The 23,521-nt window shown below is 47.4% G+C and overlaps 2 protein-coding genes and 2 pseudogenes across 6 annotated transcripts in view; 2 read left to right on the top strand and 2 right to left on the bottom strand.

Moving 5' to 3' along the window:
• Position 1: 1 nt before the first annotated feature.
• On the bottom strand, positions 2-7,947 carry Coro6 (coronin 6). Of its 3 annotated transcripts, none has more exons than XM_004635382.2 (11): positions 7,746-7,947; positions 6,397-6,656; positions 4,680-4,802; positions 4,124-4,253; positions 3,849-4,030; positions 2,655-2,774; positions 2,111-2,215; positions 1,878-2,023; positions 1,469-1,526; positions 1,133-1,363; positions 2-1,046 (listed from the first exon to the last, which is right to left on the bottom strand). In XM_004635382.2, exons 2-11 carry the CDS (start codon positions 6,592-6,594, stop codon positions 918-920), a joined length of 1,422 nt encoding a protein of 473 aa, XP_004635439.1. In that variant the 5' UTR covers positions 6,595-6,656; positions 7,746-7,947; the 3' UTR covers positions 2-917. The 3 variants fall into 3 exon arrangements, with proteins under 3 accessions (XP_004635439.1, XP_004635438.1, XP_023575675.1); XM_004635381.2 differs by having other exon boundaries at positions 2-1,043; XM_023719907.1 differs by lacking the exons at positions 2,655-2,774; positions 3,849-4,030; positions 4,124-4,253; ... (1 more) ...; positions 6,397-6,656; positions 7,746-7,947 and adding an exon at positions 2,399-2,644 and having other exon boundaries at positions 2-1,043.
• A 54-nt stretch (positions 7,948-8,001) lies between these two features.
• The window catches only part of LOC105742764, a 41,286-nt pseudogene continuing 25,766 nt past the window's right edge, over positions 8,002-23,521 (top strand).
• On the top strand, positions 9,381-10,144 carry LOC101591273 (annotated as a pseudogene).
• Positions 17,553-23,521, bottom strand: part of Ssh2 (slingshot protein phosphatase 2) — a 288,998-nt gene continuing 283,029 nt past the window's right edge. For 2 of the 3 annotated variants that reach the window (XM_004635379.2, XM_023719862.1), the window contains exon 15: positions 17,647-19,722. In XM_004635379.2, the coding sequence (XP_004635436.1) occupies positions 17,647-19,722 (2,076 nt within the window). Of the gene's footprint in view, positions 19,723-23,521 lie in introns of all 3 variants that reach the window. The other variant, XM_004635378.2, reaches the window with a different exon arrangement.

Below are 23,521 nucleotides of genomic sequence, written 5' to 3'. Positions count from 1 at the left end.
GGCTCGTTCCTGATTTTACTGAGGAGGAGTTCCTGGGGTGGGTAGGGTGGGGAGTCCTGCTCAGGGTGAGGAGGACTGCAGGGTGAGAGGCTGTTCAGTGAGTCCTGAGCCCAGGCTTGCATTTCCTAAGTTCTCCAAGGAGCCTGGGACTGTTTCCCCTTTGCCTGCTCCAAGCCATGCAGGAGAAACAAATTTGCACTTAGTAAAACATATCATAATTTTGTTTTCCTCAGAATTAAGGCCACAGCCAAAGCTGGTTGTGTGTGTGTGTGTGTGTGTGTGTGTGTGTGTGTGTGTGGTGTGAACCTGCTTTCTTACACCAGTTCTGAGATTTCTCTGGCAGAGTCTTCCCTGTCATCTGCCATAGACCCCGGGTCGGGGTTGCGCAGGCTGTGCATGTGTCTGTAGAACTAGGGTGCTGTCAACTCAGAACTGGGTTTTATCACTCAGATTGGTGGAGTCAAATTATCTGATAAGGAGAAGTGCCCTCATTTTTCCCACTTAGTCTGGGGAGACCTGTGAAGTGACCAACCCTTTGAGGTCAAGCCCAAACTCCCCAATATTCCCAAGCATTCTGCTAATAAATAAGCATTACCCCCCGCCTAGCGCCAAGGACAGAGGAGGATACCACCTTGCCACACAACACCATTGCTCAGGCCTAGTGTACCCCAGTAGTCTCTTAGGCCAGCTCGAGCTGAGTTCCAGAGCAAGAGTGCAGTCTGGCCCCTGCCAGACAAACCCGGGTCTCCCATAAGCTCCTTTCTGCCAGGTCTCCCATGAGGGCATAATTTCCTTCCCAGTCCTGCCTCCAACCCCAGCCCAAGAAGGTGAGTCCCAGACCAAAGTTTGAATTGGGCTGGTTCGTCTGTCCTGCCTGCTGGGCACTGAGCACAGTCGCTCAGCTGCACAGGGATGTGCTAGTCGGTGCCATCATCCACCAGCTCACACAGCATGTTCTCCAGAGCTGTGATGCGCTGCTCCTGGGCCTGTACCCGCTCACGAAGGGCCTTGATCTCTTCCAGCAGTGTCTCCAAGGTGTGCTGCTGCTGGGATACAGAAGAGGGAAGAGGCTGGGCAGGAGGAGAATAGAGGATGTGTAGAAGGGTCTGGGTGGAACAGGGCTGAATCTTACCGACAAGGGAGCATCACTGGCTGACTGGTTGCGGCGGGGGCCAGAGGACGGTCGAGCATCCAGGATGTTGCGTTTAGTGACCCGAAGCTCGCGATGCTTAGGAGGCACATATCCATCCCTCAGTGAAATGAGTACGGGTTCAGCGTCCTGACCGGATAACCATTCCTCTGCTTCCAGGGCAGCCTCTGGTCCGGGTGTATCTGGGTATAGATCGTCCTGGAACAGGTCTGACTGCAGGGGTGGGTGGACAGATGGAGGCATGCGAACTGTAGTGCCAGGCCCGCTGTGCTCCCTTCCACCTTGGTGCCTTGTCCCACCCCTCTCCCAGCCACTCACCTTGCGTGGCACAGTCATGATGATGGGCTCACACTTTCTTTCATGCAACTTGTAGAACCTGTAAGGGAAACAGGTTCGTTGCCCCTGGTAGATTCCCACCCCCTTATTGTCTCTGGGACGATCGGATTGGAAGCCAACACATGCTGAATGTCTACTAAGTGTGTTGTATTTTACATGCATTACCAATTTTGGCATAAATCCTCTTTGATCAGATGTTTGTCATTATTTTACAGGAAACCAATTTAAAAATGGTAGGTAAGGGAGCTTTGTGGTTGGTGCTAAAACAGATCTGTTTGATCCCCATCCCCAACTTTGTTTTCCAAAACAGCACTGCAGGGGAAGCCTCATGGTTAAGCTCTAACATGAGTAGAGGCAGAGGGAGCCATGCGGGAGGGTCCCAGCTGCTGACCGGGCGATCTCACACTTGCTGACGTCCAGCCCTCGTTTGGGCATGAAACCCATGCCCCGCTGTGGCTCTTTGCTGCTGAACGTGTTGAGATAGTGCACGAAGGGTGGCTCCTCCGTAATCTCAAAGTACCGAATGCTGCTGTCGCCCTGAAAAGCCAGTCAGTTCAGAGGAGTGCTCAGGCAGTCCCAGCACACCTCCATCCTGCTCCCTGCTCTTCCCGCCCCCAGCAGCACCTTGCCACACAAGTAGATGATGCTGGAGTCTGGGTCGTAGAAGGGCAGCAGTACTCCGTTGCTTGTGTCCATCTCCTGCAGTGCCACTGGTTCCTCGAAGTTGTTCTGCCCAAGCACATGAGGCGTGACCAGCCCTGCCCATCCTCCTCTGCTACTTCTGCTACCGCAGAGCCATCTTTAAGTTTCCTTTTGGCCCCAAATCCCTCGAGTTCCCAAAGCAGCTCTGGTGATAGTTCCAGGCTCCTCCCCCGAACACATTACTATCTTGCCCTGCACAGGTACGCCTGCGCCACTGCCACTGCATGCAGTCACCGCAAACCACCCCCAGGGACTCGGCATCACCGGGTGCGGGCACCAGTGCGAGCTTCTCCAGGCGACGCAGCAAAGCTGGACAGAAGGGTGGGTGTGGGGAGGCGGGCACTGTGGAGGCGGCGGTGGCCTCCAGCCCAGTCTAGGTGGGTATAACCTGCGGTGGGGGGCTCCTGGCCCCTCTCGCGTGATGCCAGTCCCCGGGGCACACACCCCAAGCCTCCAGCTGTGTTACCGGGTCCCACAGGCCCAGCTCTCGCTGGCTCATGCGAGTGAATCCCGTGGTGAAGATATGACCCTGGCGCGTGAAGACAGCCCGCATGGGCCTCATCCCCTCGTGGGCTGCAAACCTCTCCTGGGGGAAGGGGGGAGAAGGGAGGGGCATCACCCAGCTGCCTGCTCTGGGGAGCATGGAGGGCCGAGCAAGCCAGCAAACAGCTTGCCGATTTGTGTGCAGGAGGGGGCCGCGGGAGAGACAGAAGGGTCCTAAAGAACTCAGCTTCCCTAGAGCCAGTGGCCAGCCCCGGCCTGGAGAACGCGCCGCTCTCAGATCTGGAGCCCATAAGTGCTCTCAAAGGTTGATCCCTGCAACAGGCGATGTCTGCTGGCTCCAGGGGGTCCCAGCGAGGCTTTTGCAAATGGGAGCTCCTTGCTCCGCTCAGGCCACTGCAGGCAGGGGTGCTCCTGGCTGACCCAGCGAAGGAGCGAGCGAGAGCGCCTAGCGCGGCCTGGCCTACCGGGTCCCAGAGCGCGAGTTGCCGCTCACTCATCCTGCTGAAGCCGGTGCTGAGTAGCTTCCCGTCTGCGGTGAAGACGGCCCGCAGCGGGCGGGCGCCCTCGTGAGGCCGGGCTCGCTCCTGCTCGCGGGGTTAGTGGGTTAGAGTGCTCATCTGCCCACACGCCCGCGGCCGCGCTCCACGTGCCTGCTGCACGCCCAGACAGGCACCCGCCCCCCACACCCCAGGTTAGATTGAGGCTGGCGAGGCTATTAAGACTCCATGGGGCAAGTAACACAGGTGGGTTGCCTCTACCACTCCCACCCCACCCCAGCAGGTCAACAAGGGCGGAAAAGTGCCAGCTCTGGAGCCAGCGGTCAGGCCCCAGACCCTGGAAGATGGCGCTGGCTGCCGGCTGAGAGGAGAGGGTCCTGGAGCTCAGGTCTCATGCAGGTTCTGGTGAGAGGGTGGTTTCCAGCTTCTCCCCTCCTCAATCTCAAAGCAAGGAACCCTCCTCTGGGTTTCTGAGATGCAGGGGAGGGGAGGTAACAGGAGCAAGGCAGGAATTGCAGGGTGGGGGGCTTACTTAGGGCAAGGAATTGTGGTCACAGAGACTTGGGGAGAGGACCACTAGTCTCTGGAATAAGCAATGGGGCAGATGAAAGCTGGGACCTGGGCCAGGGTTACTAGGGAGTGGGCAGGCAGGCACTCACCGCCACCACTTGGCCCTTTCTGGGATTGATAATGCGCAGTGTCTTGTCCTTGCAGGTGGTGGCTAGCAGGCTACCATTGCTGTTCCAGCACACACTGTGGATGACGTCTGGATGCATGTCATCTAGGCTCAGCAGCACCTCTCCAGTGCCCACATTCCAGATGATGATCATATTGTCACCACCTGTCCAGAATGGCCAGGCATGGTCACCTGGGCTCCACCTTTGCTACCCTGGGCCTCCTTTACAGTATAGAGACCCTCCCTAGGCCCCCAGACCTGCACTGAGCAGGACATTCCTGGCAGTAGGATGCCAGGAGAGGATGCCCACACGCTTGGAATGGCCCTCGAGTGTGATGATGGGTTCTGTAATGTTGCGCACAGGGGTATAGTCTGGAATCTGCCACACCTAGGCAGGGAGAGAAGGCAAAAGGTCAGTGGGATAAAGTCACAGATTTGTTCTTCCCCTCCTCACCTTAACCCTACTGTTATCTTGAATGGTTAGGAGTCAAATACAGGCAAGGTATGGTGATATCTGCCTAGGGCAGACGTAGCTGGGAACCAGGAGGGGGCACTCGAGCTCTCCAGAGACCTACCTCCCCATTCAATCTACCACAGAGACTTAAAAGTACCTGCCCCCAGGGCCCCAAGTTGTTCATGACTATAATTAGTTCTAAGCAGTGCATCCTGGGAGGGAGTGGACATGTAGCTAAGAATAGCCTGGAAGCTGGGCAGGGCAGGGTTCTGGGAGTCTGAACCTCTCTAGCACTTTCCTTAGCCCAGGTGAGGCAGCTTTCCCTTCCCCCTTGCCCAGCAGAATCCACCTGGCTCCTACCATGATGGTGGTGTCATCTGAGGCACTGGCGATGACATTGTCATTGTGTGGGCACCAGTCAATATCCAGCACAGGTGCAGTGTGCCCAGTGACCAGCGGGTAGTTCTTGTCCACTCGTCCTGTCTGGAGGGGTCAGAGAGAGCTATGGGGTCACTTTCCTGTGGTGTGTGTGAGTATATGTGAATGCATTTATGTGTTTGTGGTCCTAGGGATTGAACCAAGGGTCTTGCATATGCTAAGCACTCTACCACTGAGCTATAAACCAGCTACACCCCTCTGTGTGTGTGTGTGTGTGTGTGTGTGTGTGTGTTTTGAAGTGGACAGAAGATGTTTGCATCTCAATTCTCTATCATCCGTTTCTCTGTGCAGACTCTCTCTGTACCTGTAACCCACTTCAGTCCACTTTCTCTGCACTTTGCTTAAGGCAGAGTCAAAATATTAGGGAACCTGGCACAGAGAAGTAAAATGACTTAAGCAAAGATCCATAAGATACTGGTGGAGCCCAGACTTTGTCTCGCAGTCTAGTACTTTTTTGGAAATCACCTACTTGGAGGAAGCAGTTCTTGAGCCTGATCCCCCAATTGGAATGTCTTTGGGAAGGCCCTGGTGGAAGAGTTCAAGGTGAGGCAATCCTCAGGGCAGTGCTCCTAGCCACTCTTGGCAGATTTCTCTCTTGTCACTGGTTTCACCTTGGAACCAAAAGTAGCAGGCAATTCTGGTGCCTACTGTCTCCCAAACTGGGGCTGGGGGTGGGTACTACATTTTTTGATCTCCATGTGTTCCTTATAGAGGTTTTGAGGCCTCTGCAGGGGCTGGCACTGGCCCAGACTAGGCAGTAATGGAGGAGGTGACTATGTGGCATTTAAATGGCAGTCATACTGCAGAAGGAGGCAGCTCTAGCTGAAATTTGAGCCTTGGGGATGATGTCTCTGGATGGTGTCTGCATTGTCTAGGGTGAGTCACTGGCTGTTGTCAAGCCTAACCCTGTCACTCGGGGGGCCTCCTCAGGAAGGTAGAGGGGCTAGAATCCAGGTCAAGAATTTTGAGGTTACACAGAAAGGTGTCAGTCATTGCCTAGCCCCCTTCCTTAGGGTGGGGAGAGTTCTGGCCTTATATGTTATGTACCCCTGCCTTTCAGACCAGTGTGGAGCTGGGCACAGTGGTATATGCCTGTAACTTAGTGAGACCCTATCTCAAAATAAAGAAGGGCTGGGGATGTAGCTCAATGCAAAGGCCCTGGGTTCAATCCCCAGTACTGGGGAAAACCAACAAACAAGAAAGAACCAGAGTGAAGAAGTAGCGATGGTCTCTTTAGAAAGAGCCTCACCCTGTTCTCAGTATGTGACTCAGAACTATGATTTGATCAGTCATTATGGGCTGGGAAGGAGGATCTCCAGTCCTAAAACATGAGGAGGTGTGGCATTAGGCAAGACAGGGACAGAATATGCCTCTGCTGTATCCCAACAATGTTTACCACCTGACTTTCTGATCTTTGGCAGGAACAGGATGCTGCATGGTGAGGTGGCAGGTGTAGGCCACTGTGACACTCAGAATGGAGTGAAGAAGCATCCCTACTATTTCCCAAGGGCTTGGGGAACAGGAAACAGCCAATCCACACAAATTGCCCTCCTCAGTGATGAATGGAACCAGGTGAAAACACAGGGGCCCTAGTCAGCGTCCAGCCGCTGCTACTTGCTTCTTTCCTTGTATACCTCACCTTGGCCAGAGGCAGGACGATGAAGGCACCCCCACCTCCAGCCTCCACGATAATGGCTAGGAATTTGGGGTTTACAGCACAGAAGGAGCTGTCCCATGTGACCTTGGATACACGGATATCCTCGTAGGTCTGATCGGCCTTTGCTGCCTGCCCAAACACATGGCGGAACTTGCTCTGCCGAACCACACGACGGCTCATGGCTGCGGCAGAGGTGGAGGATCTTAGTGCTCAGAAATGCCTTTGGTCCTTAGTTCTGTGAGCTGTGGGAGGGAGGAGGTGTGGTTGAGGAGGCAGGTGAGAAAGGTTATTTGACCAACAGTCAGGTCTTGTAGTTTTCCTCAAAGTTATGAAGGTATTGGACAGTTCTTTGCCACCTGTCAAATGATGTTTAATGTGAAGGGTTTAGAGACCTGGGCTGGGGTACAGAGGAGGCTGACAGGGCCTGAAAGCTTCCTAAAAGATAGAATGTTTTGGGAGCAGCTTGATGCCAGGCTGCCCTCTTGTTAGCACCTTGGGTGAGCATCTCTTTACTGAAGTGTTACATTTCCTAGAGGCAACTTATCCAGAATCACAGGCTTTGCCTATTGGATCTTGGCAGAAGGCCAGTTGTGGGGCTAGAACTGCAGTCTCTCTCCCCCAATCCCAAACCTGTATCTCTGACATAGATGGAGTTTTACTTTCTTATAAAAATTTGCTAAGGGTGCAGTCTCTCCTGTCAGCTAACTTGTGCCCTTCTTGCAACTGTTCTCAGCAGTTTCCTCCCACACTGCTGTGGGTGGTGGTGGGCACCACATAAGGGAGATCTCTCCTTTCAGTTCTACCTGCACTAGCTCCTGCAGGAAGCCCCAACCATGGTTTTCTCGCTTCTATCTACAGTACTTTGGATTTTCTACTAGGCTGGGTCTTCCTTCTGGTAAGCTGTCTTGGGGCTGGGGTCATCGACCCTCCCCACCCCACCAGGACCAGATTTACAGAGGTGGTAAGGGTGCAGTGCCTTTTCTCTAACCAGGGCTTATACTACTCTCCTCTCTTCACGTGAAGCCACACCAGGCTCTCGCAAAGGGACACTGGCTCCTGCCCCACCTCAGCCCAGGGCATCTCTGTGCCCTTCAAGCCGCTCCTGCAGCCTCAGGCCTGAGGCCCAGCCTCCCCGCACCCCCCTCCGCCTCCTGTCCCGACAAGGCATTCCTGCGAGACGAGGTGTCTGCGCGGCCCAGTCCGGCCAAATATAGACATCCAGTCTTCCCTGCCCGGACCGAATTTAGCAGCAGGGGCTGGGGGAGCGCAGACCTCTGTCCCCTCGGGAGACCCCGTCCGCTCCGCTGGCTGCGGGCGGCGAGAGGGTGTACCTGGTCCTAAGCCGGCAGGGGGTGTGCTCACGCTGCGACTCCTCTGCGGAGCCGGTCGGGAGTGCGCCGGGGGCGAGAGAACTGCCTCTCGGACGTCCGCGGTGTCTGGGCTCGGGTGCAGGCTGCGCGCTCCGGCCGCTGCCTGCAGCTCTCCAGGGCCGCGCTCCGCTGCGGACCCAGCTGCCGCTGCCATCAACCGGGGGGCGGGGCCTGGGCGGGGCGGGGCCAGGGCTGGCGCGGCCCCGCCCTCTGCAGCGGCGGGAAAACCGAGCGCCACAGATTTCTCTCAGAGATCTGCAGGATTCAGAAGGTTGTCAGAAGTAAGTGTGCGTGTGTTTGCGGGGTGTGTGCCCTTTTGCCACTGTCCGCGCCTCCTCGAGGCTTGGGAGCCCGTGTTCCCACAGCCAGAGCGGGCAGTGAGAGAGGGAGCCGGCGAGGGGCCCGCTCTGTCGCGCCGCATTCCTGCCTCAATTGCGCTCCGGATTCAGCCAGTCCCTGCGGGCCGGGATTGTGGGACTGCAGTCGAGGCCCGCTGGGAAGAGGTCCCAGAAGATGCGCTGCGGGGATGTTCTCAGCCAGTGGATGAGGGCCTCCCGGGAAAATGAGAGGGTACCTGACAAAGAGTTGTGAATGTTAACTGCTGTTATTAATGGCGATCGCCGTCACTGAGTACCCCAAACGGTAACACTGTGCTAGTCATTTCACCGTTACATACATTTCATGGAGTAGGGCAGAAAGCAGCCTGAAACCAGAGTAGGGAGAAAAGTGAACTCACTTTGAGCTCCCCACTCTTCTCCCAGGTTCAAGGGGAAAAAGCTGGCACAAATTTTTGGCCAAGTTTTAGGGGCCGGAAGAGCCAGCTCATAAGCTAATGTTAGCCTGATTCCTAATGCCATCTGGGCCATTTTTGAGCTGATTCCCAGTTGTGTTCCAGGAAGCCTCCCCTCTTTTTCTAAGACCCATGGATTGAATATTGGCCAAGGTCAAGGAGGAAATAAAAAAATCTGATCGAAATACAGCCAGTAGGGCTGGGGAGATAGCTCAGTAGAATAAGCGTTTGCCTGAAAAGCTCAAGGTCCTGAGTTCAATCCCCAGTACTGCAGGAAAAGAAAGAAAGAAAGAAAGAAAGAAAGAAAGAAAGAAAGAAAGAAAGAAAGAAAGAAAGACAGTGTGGGCTGGGGAGATAGAAGAGCAGTATAAGTGCCTGCCTAGCAAGCCCAAGATCCTGAGTTCTATTCCCTGTACCACAAAAAGAAAAAGAAAAAAAAAATACAGCCAGTGTTGTTGTTTACCCACTGTCTGCACACTGGATTTCTTCCTTCAGATCCTAAGAGCTTGCAAGGGAGTGTGGGCACAGATACTACTTCCTGTTTCCCAGGGCATACCTGAAGTCAATAGCATACAACGTTGTGGAAGGCAGTGACCACAAGTGGAAATAGGGACCCAAGGTAGTGAAAACCGTAAGGGTCCCCACAAGGCTGTTGACTCTGAGGAAGATTCTGGGCCACTGCATAGTGGCTTAGGGGAGCATACTCAGAAACAATACATGTGCTCTAGAAAAATTAATGGCACAAGGAACCAGAAGATGAATGAAGAGTCTAGGTATAAGACTAGGAATAGTTTTTGTGGCTCTTCTGCCAGGAAGGGTTATTGTGGTTGGAGACTCTAAGAGATAATTGCGCTCGTTCGCAGCAGCTGGCACCATGTCCCGTCTCTTGGTGCCCTGTCATGTGAAAGGTGCCGTAGCCCTGCAGGTGGGTGACGTGCGGACTTTCCAAGGCCGGCCTGGCGTGCTGGTCATCAATGTCACCTTCCCTAGCGCGGAGCCTTTCGAGTTGCAGGAGATCACATTTAAGAATTACTACACAGCCTTTTTGACCATCCGTGTCCGTCAGCATACCTCAGCACATACACCAGCTAAGTGGGTGACCTGCCTGTGGGAGTACTGTCTGATGTCTGACCCACACAGTGAGGATGGAGCCCAGGAATATGTATCACTATTCAAGCACCAGATGCTGTGTGACATGGCCAGAGTATTGGAGCTGCGTCTCATTCTGCGGCAGCCATCACCACTGTGGCTATCTTTCACAGTGGAGGAGCTGCAAATCTACCAGCAGGGACCAAAGAGCCCCACCATGACTTTTCCCAAGTGGCTGTCCCACCCAGGGCCTTGTGAGAAGCCTGCCCTTCTCCTGGAGGGTCTCCCAGACCCCAGCAGGGTATCCTCCGAAGTGCAGCAGATGTGGGCGCTGACAGAGATGATCCGGGCCAGTCACACCTCCACAAGGATCGGCCGCTTTGATGTTGATGGCTGTTATGACCTGAACTTGCTCTCCTACACTTGAGCAGTGGCTTCTAGCGAGATTTTGGCCTTTCCATGCCCACCAGTGACAGAAGTGTGTTCCTGGTGCATTCTGAGTGTTGTCTGCATGCTTATCCTGTCTGGGCCATGTCCACAGATTCAAGATTCTTGGGACTTATTATGTTGTTTCAGGATGAGTTCCTGGCAAGGGTGCATTCTTTTTTCACCTGGCTGCAACACAATTCCTTCTACCCTGACAATACTTCAGTTCTTTTTACTGAGAATCCCTGAATGCCCTCTGCCCATCCTGCCCACACGCACACCCCTGTCTTCTGTAGCTCCTCATCCTAAAGTGCAGTAAACTGGACTGAACCAGTTCCCTCTAAAAAAAAAAAAAAAAAAAAAAGACTAGGAATAAAGGACTTGAGTAACTTAGTTGTTCCTTTATAATAATAGTAGGTCACTGTAGTGGTTGGTTGTGTCAACTTGAGTTTATTTATTTATTTGAGACAGGGTCTCACTATGCATTTTGGGCTGGCCTTCTGCTCACTTTTGTAGCCCCCAGGCTGGTCTTGAACTCGTTGTGATCCTCCTGTCTCAACCTCCTGGATGGTGGGATTACCATGTCCAATTCCAACTTGAGAAGTTTAGAAGCTTAACTAAGTTGGGTCAGCGATTCTACATCCTAGGGTGTAGAGGATCCATCCTAGGGCAGCTCCTCACCAAGATGATGTAAAGGGAAATGCAGGACAGATGGGCTTCTGTTCTTCAGAGGAGCTCTAGTCTTTGCCTTTAGCTTGGACATCCTATAGTTTCTTACATTTGTATATCTTGTGTTATATCTGTTTCTCTAGTAAAACCCTGATTGATACATTCACATTTTAAGTTAGGCACTGTTCTAGGGGATTTATACATATTAATAACATTCTTGTAACAAACTTCACAGGTGGGCACTGTTATTATTCAGGTTTACAAAGGAGGAAATCAAGGCACTTGTTTACCTATACTTATCACTCAGCTGGTTGGTGGGGCTGAGATTCTTGTCCCTAAGATTTGGCATCCATGTCTTTTTTAGTACCATGTAGTTGGTTTTTTTTTTTTTTTTCTTTGTTTTCTTTTTTAGTGTCATGTAGTTCTGCCTCTCTTTAAAGGCAGTGCCACTTTATCTCAGGGTTATCCTGTGTGGTACAGAGAAAGGGTTACCTGGCTTAATTAGAAAATTGAGGGTCCAGCTCTGGTGTAGTCATCCAGTTTTTACATTCTGGGCTATAAAATGAAGAAGTCTTTGGGTCAAGTTCTTTTTTTTTTTTTTTTTTGGCAGAACCGGGGATTGAACTCACACCCTTGTGCTTGCCAGGGAAGTGCTTATTCTACTGAGCTATCTCCCCAGCCCCAGGATCAACTTCTAATTCTGCATCTTTTGTGGGTAGAGATTTAGTATGTTGTTTCCTACTCTGAAACATTATCTCTACATTTTCCCTTCACTTTAAAAAGAACTGGGGATGACTCTAAATCCCTCAGTCCATCCAGCCTTTAGTTCTATCATCTGGGAAGAAGGGTGCTCTCTGGCTACATGAGCAGGGATCCATAGGTATTTACATGGGCCTTGCTGGTTCAGTCTAGCCCCTCAGCTTTCCTGCCAAAGCTTGACAAAGTTGTGAGTGGGTGGAGTCAAAGCATAAAGAATCAGAGGAAAAGCTCCATTTGAGCTTGGAGCTTCCCCTATGAACTGTCAGCTGGGCATTGGACTGCATTCTACTGAAGACAGGCATAAATCTCATTCCGTAAGGTTTTTTTTTTTTTTTTTTTGAGACAGGGTCTAAGTAGCCCAAGCTGGTCCTGAACTCACAATTCTCCAGTTTCACCCTCCCAAGTGCTGGAATACAGGCATGAAGCTTTCTGTAAGTGTTCTGGCAATTTGGCCATGATTTTGTCCATCTGCTTCAGCTTGAAAGCCAAGGTTGAGCTTATTTACATTGGTCAGAGACCCCAAGCACTTGTAGGATATTCTGTGACTTGATCTTACCTTTACCATTGTACATTCCCCCTAGAGCCAGAGATGTGCCTTTTCACTTGAAGCATGTGATTCAGAAGGAAGCAGGATGACTTCATTTTAATTAAAGACAGGTGTTTTTCTGGAAGCTTTAGCAAATTTGGTGGGCAGTTGGGAAACTGCTACTCCTTAGAGTAGTGATAAGTGGCACAATTAAACATCTCATGGGTCTGTGGAAAAGTAAAAGTGGAGCCACTGTTTCCAGCTCTTTTGTGACAGCTGCCTTTTGGTTCCATCTCCCTCCTGTACAATTGACAGCAAATGTTTTTCCACTTTCTTTCAGTGAGTTGAGAAGCTTTGTGCTAAGGGCTTGTTAGCTGTGCCTCACTAATGTCCAGAAAGGTCACTCACCTAACAAAGCTAGTCTTGGCTGGGCAGGTCACTGCAGCTGACCCAGATTAGTCACTCTGCACCACAGATGATAGAGGAAGTTTTTGTCCCTTTGCTATTCATTCTAATATTCACTTGGTGGCTTTGACAAATGTCTCTCTGACCAGGCAAGTTCCCAGCTTGATCACTTGGTTTTTAGTAGTTTTTAGTCACCTTATCTCCTAACCAGTCTTTTCTTTTGTGGAAAGTTACATTTATTTTTTCTCTCTAAAGTTCTTCAGGATATGCTTGATTGGAATAATCAATCAATGTTATCAGTGCTCTCGTCCAACCCCTCCATCTCTAGCATGCCCCCGCCCCAATGCATTTGAAATACACATTTCATCTTCAAAATAAAAATTTATTCAGTCTGTAACAAGAACATTGCATCTGCACATTTGCGCACAAGTTCACATTTAAAAACAGCAGAGCACATCAGTAATAAAAAAACTATGATACAAGTGGAACATCCCAACCACCAGGAAGATTAAGGAAGGAGATGAGACCACTCTTTATATTCTGCTTCAAATGCCTCAAAAAGGTCCCAGAGATTCCAGGGAGCACCTGCTTTATTTAATAAAATGTGAGCATAAAAGTTGAAGATAACCTAGGACAAAGGTAACAGTCAATGGGAGAGTCATTTGGACTTGCTTTCCATGTTTAAAACAAGTCCTACAAAATAAAACAAAACCAAAAAAAAAAAAAAAAAAAAAAAAAAAAAGAAAAAAAGAAAAGTAAGAAAAAGGCACCGTTAGCTATGCCAAGCAAGCCAAAATCCAACAAAATATAAAAACCAAACACTTTTTGGTGGGCTTCTTGATTAGGAAAGTTTTCAGAGTGTTTCCCAGTTTTCAGTTTGGGTCATCAGCCTGAGTGAAGCCCTGGGTATCAGCTCTGCATATGTACATAGGATGCTGCCACCAGCATTGCTGTGAGGACCCTGATGGCAGCACTAATCATATACCTCTTAGGGAACTTTTATGCTGATAAGGGATGGTAATTCCAGTTTAGAAATCCTGTCCTAGGTCTCTGGGGCACTGAGAAGATGAGGCTGGTTTTCTTTTCATAGCAGAAGCCAGGCCCAGTCACTCTCCACTTCCAGGCTGGAAAAGTACAGCAGCACCTTACAAAAGCTCTCCATGGTGTCAAGGGACTCCAAGCCCTGGGAGAAAGATTAGGAGTGTGCAGCCTTCTGCGTTTGTGGCAGGTCTTTTTCTAATATGGTGTCAGGTGAGTTGAGGCAACAAATACACTTATGTCTAATACATGCCTTGATCTTTTGGTTTGAAAGGGAAAACAAAATCCACAATGTTTTCAAGTTGGATTGGTGCTGAAACAACTAAAATTTCATCTAGTCTGTTGTTAAAAAGGAAAACAAAAACTGTACTAGCCATTCACCATTATGACCATCACTATTAAGACATCATCACTGAGGAAATGATGACTGTTCCATAGAGAATACTGGGTGGGAGTGAAGGACACAGATGGGAATCAACTCCAGGTTTTACCACTTATCCACAGGGCTGACATTATGGCATTGCTCTGTGTGAGGATTCACAGGACATTCAGGGCCTCGGTGTCTGAAGGACTGAGTGGCCAACAAAATGATGCATATTTTAATAATCACAATGTAAACAAAGTATCCACAAGTAGTTATCAGAAAAAGCCAGAAAATGGCTTAATTTTAAAATGCCCTTAAAAGTGACTTTTTGCATATGCTTTCTTAGGAAAAAAATAAACAATTCCCACAACACATTTTTATCAAACATGCCTAGATCACTTCAGGATGAAATCCTCAAAAGAAGCAGATGAAGATGTCTGTGAGATGGTGTGTCTCAGAAGCTTCTCATAGGAAGCTTTGGGTCTACTTAACAGCATTTGTCTGGAGCCATGAGCAGGAGGGAGGATGTCAGAGCCTGGGCTGTCATCATCAGGCTGTCCTTAGAGCTCTTAGAAGTTCTCAAAATGAGAAAAAGAAAATACCATTTGGGACAAGAGCAGGAAGAGACTAAATAGTCTACAGAGGCTGAGATGCTAGAAATGATCAAAACAAATATTTGAAATAGAATCTGAAAGCCAACCAAAATGAGGAGAGATAAATACTACTATACCATAGCTCAGTATGTTTACTATAGTATACAGTACTCCTAAGAGTTTCTGAAAATCAAAAAGGGAGTGGGATTTCTCTCCTGCTGTGGGCTCCTGGGGCTTTTTAACCCATGCACTGAAATGTCAACTCTTTGTATACATGCATAAACACACACACACACACACACACACACACACACACACACCCATCCACAGTTACTGAAAGACTGTGATCATCTTTAAGAAGACAGTACTTGGCAAGAAGTGAGTGAAGTACTGGACAAAAGGTCAAAGTTTTTTCTGCTCATCTCTGTTCATTTACCAAACCTGCTGTCTGAGGCCTAGGTTTTCCATGAATGGAAAAGGGAAATAAGCTACATGAAATTTTCAAGTTTTGAAGGAAGAAGTCCAAAAAGTCCTCATCAGCTTATTCTGCACCTCTCCTGGACGTTGCTCAACCATATACATAACTCAGGAACACTCAAGAGGGGTTTTAGAGGGCTGGCAAATTCCTTGGTGGGGTTAAATTATAGGCCCTATGATGTAGAAGATGTTTAATTAGGCAGGTCAGTTAAATGATTAAAAAAAAAATAAAGGAAAGCAGAGCAAGATTGAATCCTCTATCTAAAAAAGTAAAGTTTGTATTTTTCACAGCATTTGATTTTCCTCCCTTATTAACTGCTATTAAATGTAATCAGAGTGAGCATTAAACATGGTGGCAGGTGAGAAGGAACAGTGCCATACTGTTGATACGACTTGTACTTCCTAATATGTGGGATAGTTGTGCCACTCTCTTGACCTCCATGTAAATCCTTTCCCCACCTCTGTCACAATTTATTGTCTTCCCCATCACATTACTAGTGGAATTGCTTCAACAAGACAGGGTAGTTTAGATGGATGAGCCCTAGAATTCATCACCCTGTTTGACAAGCCTCACACTGGCATATATACAACCCAACAAAACACTTTACAACACATAAATATCCAGGAGTCACAAAGCTGTGTGGATGACACATTTGGACATTTAAGTAAACTACTGAAGGACAGCACAGATATACATAATTATTACACCATGAAGATACTTTTAGCATGTGGTTTCTTTCCAACCTGCCTCCTGGCAGTGATGTCACACCCAACCATGGCTTCCATGTGGCAAGAGGATCCATAGCTTCTCTGGAGCACCTGCAGAAAGCCTCAGTTCACCTTTTTTTGTATCCTTTTGGTTGTCCAACTGTCTGTCCCTTCCAAACTCTGGTCTGTGACAGCACCTTGACAGTCTGTGCACGTACATCTTCCTCTCATTGTGGTGAACCAAAAACCTGTCTCTGGTTTGTACTCAGTCAGCCCTGAGCAATGTGGACATCAAAGCAGACAGGAAGCAAATTTGCAAACTTCTTCAGTTCTGATGAGCTGTAGTAGATAAATATGCTTTTTGTAAGAACCTTGGAGGCTTGTTTATGGCAGATGCTCTTGTGTTAAGGATCTCCATAGCCACAAAACAACAGCATCCTAAACACAGTTATGGGCACTTGCCTCCCCTGTGGCATCTCAGCCTCCATTAGGAGCTTCTGCCCTGGGCAATGCATATACACTTTCTGGCTGTGGTTCAGTACTGGCAAATAATATTCTAGGCTTTTAGTCTCAAACAGGTATCAGCCTTTAGTCACACTGTGATCTAACAGGAACCTTTAGGGGTTTCTCTGAGGAGGAAGTTACTAATATATAATTTGGCAGGAAAACCACCTTCAATATATGGTGCAGATTCCTATCAACAACTACCAGTTTTATTTCTGGTGTCTATGTGTTTTCCAGTTGCAACTCTATTCCTTCTTAAAAAGAATAAGTCAAAAAGGACTTCACAATATCAACAACAAAACATTGTAAGAAAGTGACATTATGTACATAAATACTGTGTGTACTTTAAAGAAATGACAAACCTTCCAGGGAAAGAAAAAAACTTACGTTAAGTGTTAAACAGTGAGAAAACAGAAAACTTTGCATTCAATGGAGATTATACATATGTAATATAACAATTAAATCTATGGAATTAAAAAATAGGCAGGATGGGGGATACAGTGAGAGGGAAATAAATTGGGAAAAATATGGCCATTTAATTCAAAAGGCCCACAGAATTATTCAAGTAATGGAAAGGGCTTAAAAACCCTACATAGGTATATTCATTTTGCAAGAACACATTGACTATTCATTGCTGTTTTTCAGACTAGACTCTACAGCATTTTAGTTGGGGGGACACTTTCACAGCACATTTCCTGGCAGGGAGGGCCAGGATGACCATCTGTATGGAATGCACCAAACCGGAAGTTACTGGGCTGTGGCCTCTTCACTCTCCTCCTGTAATGCTTTCCCCTACAGAAGATCTCTTAGCTTTCATTTGCTGTTCCCTTTTAAACTTTTTCTTGAGGGTAAGAAATAACTTGATAAATTTATAGTTATTATTATGCCTTTCTGTACTAACACACATTACAATATTAAAAAAAAAAAGAATCCTAGAAGACTCCCTTGAAAAGCAATGTAGAACATGTTTTTCAGGAATTCCAAAGGACTAGGGCAGGAAATGAAGGCTGACAATGCTCTGAAGTCCTGGCTGCCCTTCACTCAGCTGTTGCCTGAGGTCTAGAAACCATCATCATAAAGGCTTGGGAGAACACTTCTAATTTGGAGCCTCAGTGCCACCGTCTCCATCTGCTTCTTTCTCTTAATCAAGCAAGCATGCCTCTTCTCAGAGAGCAAAATGAGGTGGTGGCAGCTCACTGAAAAACAGCAATATGCCTTGATAAAGGTGTTCTTTGAAAATGAGTTTTTTATTTTTTGAGGTTTGAATTAAAAAAAAAATAAGCAATGATAAAATGGTCCTGCCATCCAAATCAATCTCTGTCCACACACACACACACACACACACACACACACACCACACACACACTAAAAAACCCAAACCCTGCATGCTCCAGGAACAGTAAAATGACCAAAAAATTATAAAATTAACCAATAAAGTGCATGTTCCTTACATATTACACCTGCCCCTTTTACATACATTTCTTTTAGAAAAATCACATGTAATAGGCTCAGAATCACATGGTGTTATAGAAAGGGTTGGTTGTCCGTTTTTTATCATTTGCCCTTTTCAGTCTTCTAAGGGGGTGAGTTCTGCCGTGTTGCTGACGGGGTGCCACGGCCAGCCCTGGAGCTGGGCCTGCATCCTGCAGTCTCTGGGTCTGTAGCAAAGGAAGGCCTCCTTCAGAACTAGTCAATTCTCGTCCTGCCCTGGGGACCAAACACTGCTGACTATAACCAAACTCTTTGGCATACTGCACAAGGGGCCTCTCCACTGGTTTGCTCTGTGCAATACACTCTGTTGTTCTGAGTTGCTCTACAAAATACTTAGTGGGCTCTGGGTTCTGGGAGGCACCTGGGTTTTCTGGGGGCTCCTGCGCCTCCATGGCATGCATGCCTGAGTCTGTTCTGATGAAAGGCTGAAGCAGTTTGAGATGAGGGGATTCAGAGAAGGCGGACTCTCTCTCTGGTAAACAGTCTTTACAGAGGTCCAGGTAACCTAACTTGGCGAGAGAAGCTGAGCGCCTCATTTGGGATGGTTTGGTGATCCCTGCCTGGAAAATCACTTGGGACTCGACTTGTTTAGTATACTTCTTTACCATACAAGGGCTGTGGCTGAGATCTTGTATATTTTCACTACTAGAGCTATGTGGGAGTTGCCATACTACCTGTGATGGGTGCAGTTTTTTCTGTAATTCCTCAATATTGTCACTAAATTTGCTAATTAAATTTAGGTTTTTGCTATTTAACTGGGAGCCCTTGTGTGGTACTTCAGTACCACCAGAGAGATGGCCCTTCTGATGTTCTTCCCAGTTAACCTGTTCTGCAGGGGGCTCACTATCTGTTGTACTGCTTTGCTTTGTGCAACCTTCCAGGTGAACCATGGTCTGGGGATGTAGGTAATCCAAGCTGGTAGGTTGTATGTGGGCTGTATAACTGATAAAAGATGCTGTTTCCAGGGCTGTCAATGGGCTGTTGCTTCTGTCTTCAGGGCTGCTCAGCATGGATGTTGGGTTGGTGGGTCTATCGTGCTCCAGAGAAGAATGAGGTGGAGGTAGCACTTGAGGGTGCAGAGAAAGCTGGTTGGGGTCCAGAGTCCTATTCAGATTTTCATCCAGTGCACACAGCACAGTGACAGACTTCTCCATTTTTACCTTTCTTAGTCCTTGCTCTTCTTTTTCTTCGCTTGTGGCTATTTTACCCCCTGACCCAGTGTGACTGAGTGATGCAACTGTGTGAGAATACTCAATGATTTCTATCCTTTTGGGAAGAGGGATGGCCAGTGTCTCAGACCCCTGGCATGAAACCACAGTCCCTTGCTCCTCTGAGACTCCCTGCTTTGTTCTAATATCTGACCCTGGGTACTCCTGAGATGCTGTCAAGGGGTGATACTCCAGCAGTTCGAGGGCTGGAACAATGGCATTCTGCTCACACTGGGATAGTGAGCTAGCCTCAGACTTACTGTATGTCCCTTTGCCCTTGCTTACTTCTGGTTCCTGGGGAGCAAATGAATATTCTGAGGTGGCTTCATCATTTTTCCCTTTTGGTGCTAGGTCTGCCATAGAAGAATCATTCTTAGAATTCTTGCGCGTAGACAATGAGATACACACAGGGGCCGTACTATGGTGCTCCTGCTCCTGCCTTAATCGCTCTTCAAACTCCAGGGTGGCTCGTCTCACAGACCCAGGGTACCACTTAGCACTTGAATGCATGCCTGGGCCCGGGAGCTCATGTTCCCCTTCAGTTGGTTCTTCTTCTTCCAAGTCTGCTGTGACTGAGTATGTGGTTATGCAGCCTTCTGCGTTGCACTTCCCTGAGTCTTTGGGTAGTTCAGAATGGGCTGTGCAAAAACCTTCATCTTGTTCCATATGCCCAGCTTTATTCTCTGGGGCCTGGGCTCTCTCAAGGGACAGCTCATGCATGGTGCTCTTCTTTGGTGTATGACATGAGTTGGATAGCATGTCTCCTTTCAGCTGCATTTGCCCAACTCCTTGACTGATGGATTCAATTTCAGTGACAATTTCTTTGACTGAAATTGCATTTTCTGAATGAGAATGCATGAAGATGTCTGGGCTGATCAGTTCTGAGATTGCCTAAGAAGAGAAAGCAAAGAGATTATGGCAAATTATAGTTTAATTAAGTGCTAGTGTTCTGCTAAATAATCCTGATCCAGAAGAAAGTTACTATGAGAACAAAAGGTGTACATTTCCATGTGTCTTGTCAGGCTACAAGAAAAACAAACACCTGGGATTCATCGAGGTCAGAGATAGGAAATTCATTGTAGGTCATATTACAACCTATTAAACTTTCTATTCTGTTTACTCAGGCAGTATTCTAATCTAGTATCTTGCTGTAAACTGAAAGGCAAGTAGCTGTGGAGGTGCCTACAATTTGCATTTTCAACTCTTAGCAACAGCATTCCAGGTACATTCATATGTCTGACTACACAATCCTAAATTTTACATGTTGCCTTCTCTGCAAGGTTTACTTGGCTTATACAGCCATGTGCCTTAGCAAATGCTATCATTCTCAGACATTTCACCCTTCTACCAGTTACAAATTACTAGATATATTTGGAAGTGGCCAAAGAAAACTGCAAAATCAGGTCCTACTGTTAAAAAAATTCAAAATTTGGAAATTGCTCCTGTAATTTTGTAATGGTTGATACATCTGTAATGGTTGATACATCTGTCAACTTGAGAAATTTAGAATTTTAACTAAGTGACTCAGCAGGGGGCCAGGATCCTAACTTTGTAAACATCCTGAGCTGCTGCAAGAGGAGGGCAGGGAGGTGGTATGAGTGCTACATCTACTCAGAGGGGTTAGCCTGCTTACACTTTAAGGAAGAAAAGAGGCTTGCTCTTCCCACCTTTTTTGTGCACTTTTTAAAAAAATGTATTTGGTTGTTTTAGGGTCTCACCACACAGCTGTGGTGAGCCTCCTGCTTTCAGCCTCCCCAGACATGGGATCACAGTCCTGTGCCACTACACCTGGATTCTGGCTGGCTCAGCCTGCCCTGGGGGCAGAGCTGGTGTGTGGTGCTGGTGCTTTAGTCCGATAAGCTATATTGCTGGTCCCCCTTTTTGTTGCTTTTGCTGTCTTCTGCCCCCTAAAAGTGTTGCCTCTGTGTCATGCCACCTTGCTTTTTTTTTTTTTTTTTTGCAGAAGCGGGGACTGAACTCAGGCCCTTGCGCTTGCCAGAGAAGTGCTTATTCTACTGAGCCATCTCCCTGGCCCCAACCCCATCACCTTGCCTTGGAACCAGCTGAAAATGGACTGAAACCTCTACAAACTGTGACTTAAATAAACCCTTCCTTCCTTAATTTGGGCACCAGGTATTTTGTCTCTGAAGCAAGAGAAGAGTAATGAAGACACTGTTTAAAGTAGGATTAAGAGCTGGCCAAATAGCTCAGCAGATTAAAGCGCTTGCAAGCAGGTGCAGGGGTTGGGGGTTTGATCCCTGGTTCACCCCCTGGGTATGCTGAGATGGCAACTGAGACTGGGTGTGGTGGCAGATGCCTGTAATCCCAGCTCTTGGGGGGCTGTAAACAGGCGGATCACTACTAGTCCGATCTAGTAGTGAGACCCTGAACACCCTGTAGACCCTTCCCTAAAATACAAATAAATAAATAAATAAATAAGTAAAGTAGGATCATTAGGACTATTTACTTTGTTAACATTTTTATGTATGATTTCAAAGTATAGTATTTCCTTAGTAATTGTTCTGGTCTTTCTCCTTCAAAAGAGAGGGCTGGGGAGATGGCTCAGTGGAATAAGTGCTTCCCTGCCAAGTGCAAGGGCCTGAGTTCAATCCCTGGTTCTGCAAAAAACAAAACAAAACAACCCCCCCCCCAAAAAAAAAAAAAAAACAACCTTTAAATCAGGCCTCCAAAAAATAAAAAAAATCCTTCTCCTTCAAAAGAGAGATTCAGCTAGTACAAAGGACAATCATGCCTCTGGGGGAAGTGCCAGGGCATCAGGAAGAGGGGAACTAGTCACTGGAGAGAAGCCACAGGGGCCTGGTGTGTGCATTGGCCATGGAGGGAGTTCTTATATGACCAGTAACTCTGCTGGAAGGCTATTTCTGTCAGTGCCACTGCACTCATTGTTGGTTTAATGGACAGCTAAAGCATTCAGACTTCTATTACAGGTGCACACCTGTAATCCTACGAACAAAACAGAGACACATAGGCTTTGGGAAGGGGAGGATAGGAGCAGAAGCAAGAGTGTTTGGGGTGGATGAGTAAGGACAAGGTAAGGTAAATGTAAGTAAAAATCAGGAGATGTAAAGAACAGTCAGCCTGGTTAAAATCATTAACTGAAGTTTTATAATTTTAGAGTAAATATTTCACTTTCCTCAACTATTGCATGGCTTTTTTTTTTTTTTTTTCCCAGAACCGGGGATTTGAACTCAGGCCCTTGTGCTTGTCAGGCAAGTACTTATTCTACTGACCTATTTCCCTGGCCCCTATTGCGTGGTTTTGATTTAAGACACGTGTTGACAATATACTTTCTAATTTCAGAAGTATCAAAATGAGTGTGTTATTTGACACATAGTACTTTTTTTTTTTTTTTTTTTTTTTTAAATGGCTATATAAAACCTCATATGCTATTGGAAAGAATCACAGAATCCAAGGGCCGGCCAGATAGCTCAGTGGACTAAAGTGCCTACTGAGTCAGGTGCAGGACCACATTTGATCCCTGGAGCGCTGTGCTGGCTCCGCCCCTTAGGGCATGCTGAGACTGAGACTGAGACTGGGTGTGGTGGCACCCCTGTAATCCCAGCACTTGGGAGGTTGAAAACAGGAGGATCACTGAGTCCTATCTGTGTAGTGAGACCCTGTACTAAACATAAAAAACCCAAAAATCAAGAAACAAGAATCACAGGATCCTATCTGCTCTCCATTTTATTTTTCCAAATCAGCCCTTGATTCTTGATTAACACAAGACAAGATGAAGAATTCAAAAGCATTAACTGCAAGAACTCAGCATGGGAATCAATTGCTACTCCAATGACTTTTTTTTTTTTTCAATTCTTTTTTTTATTTATTTTTATTGCTTTATTTTTTTATTTATTTTTATTTTTCAACAAATAATACACTGCATATATTCTTCTTAGTGGTTAATTGCTGTACAAGATGCAGACTTGTGATCCTATTTACAAACACCATTAGAACAAATCATTCTATTCATTAACAGAATGTAACTATATATCTATCCCAACCACTTTGAATACACAGATACAAAATGGACATTCATCTGTATACCCCATTTTTTCTAAGTTCCGTTATTGAATATTATAGGTGTGTAAACTCAGCAAAATATTCTTAAAGAGTCCAGTAGCCCATATTAGCATTGGGTCTTCTGTTTAACTGGCAATGTCAGAAATTATTGACCTGAGTCCCCCACAGCTCAACTTAACAGCACGGCTTTATTTATTATAATTTCGTCTTCATACTTTTCTGCTGTCCAATGACTATTTACATAAGCCTAACCTTTGAATTTTCTGAGACAAAAATAATTTCTTGCTAGGTGTGGTGGTGGGAGGCTGAGTCAGGAGGATCTTGTGAGCTTGAGATCAGTCTGGGCTACAAAGTGAGCTCAAGGCCAGCCTGAACTGCATAGTCAAACCCTGTCTCAAAAAGGCAACAAACAAAGAATTTTCTGGGCCATTGAGATAGCTCAGCAGACTAAGCACCTACTTAGACAAGTGCAGGGACCAGGGTTCTATCCCTGACACAGCATGCCATTCTGGTCCCTCCTGGGCATGCTGAACAGGCCACTGGGCATGGTGGTGCACACCTGTAATCCTAGCGCTGGGGAAGCTGAAAACAAGAGTTCAAGTGAGACTCTGTACCAAATATATTAAAAAAAAAAAAAAAAAAAAAAAAA

Source organism: Octodon degus, unplaced genomic scaffold, assembly GCF_000260255.1.
Source record: "Octodon degus isolate 3935 unplaced genomic scaffold, OctDeg1.0 scaffold00072, whole genome shotgun sequence".
Classification (NCBI taxonomy): Eukaryota; Metazoa; Chordata; class Mammalia; order Rodentia; family Octodontidae; genus Octodon; species Octodon degus.
This window is presented reverse-complemented; position numbering and strand designations above follow the sequence as displayed.

Coding starts and splice junctions, on each gene's coding strand:
- Coro6 (XM_004635382.2), bottom strand. CDS start 6,594: ATGAGCCGTCGTGTGGTTCGGCAGAGCAAGTTCCGCCATGTGTTTGGG. Junction 2,216..2,654: donor AGCTGGGCCTGTGGGACCCG/GTAACACAGCTG, acceptor GTGCTTGGGCAG/AACAACTTCGAGGAACCAGT. Junction 1,047..1,132: donor CCAGTGATGCTCCCTTGTCG/GTAAGATTCAGC, acceptor TCTGTATCCCAG/CAGCAGCACACCTTGGAGAC.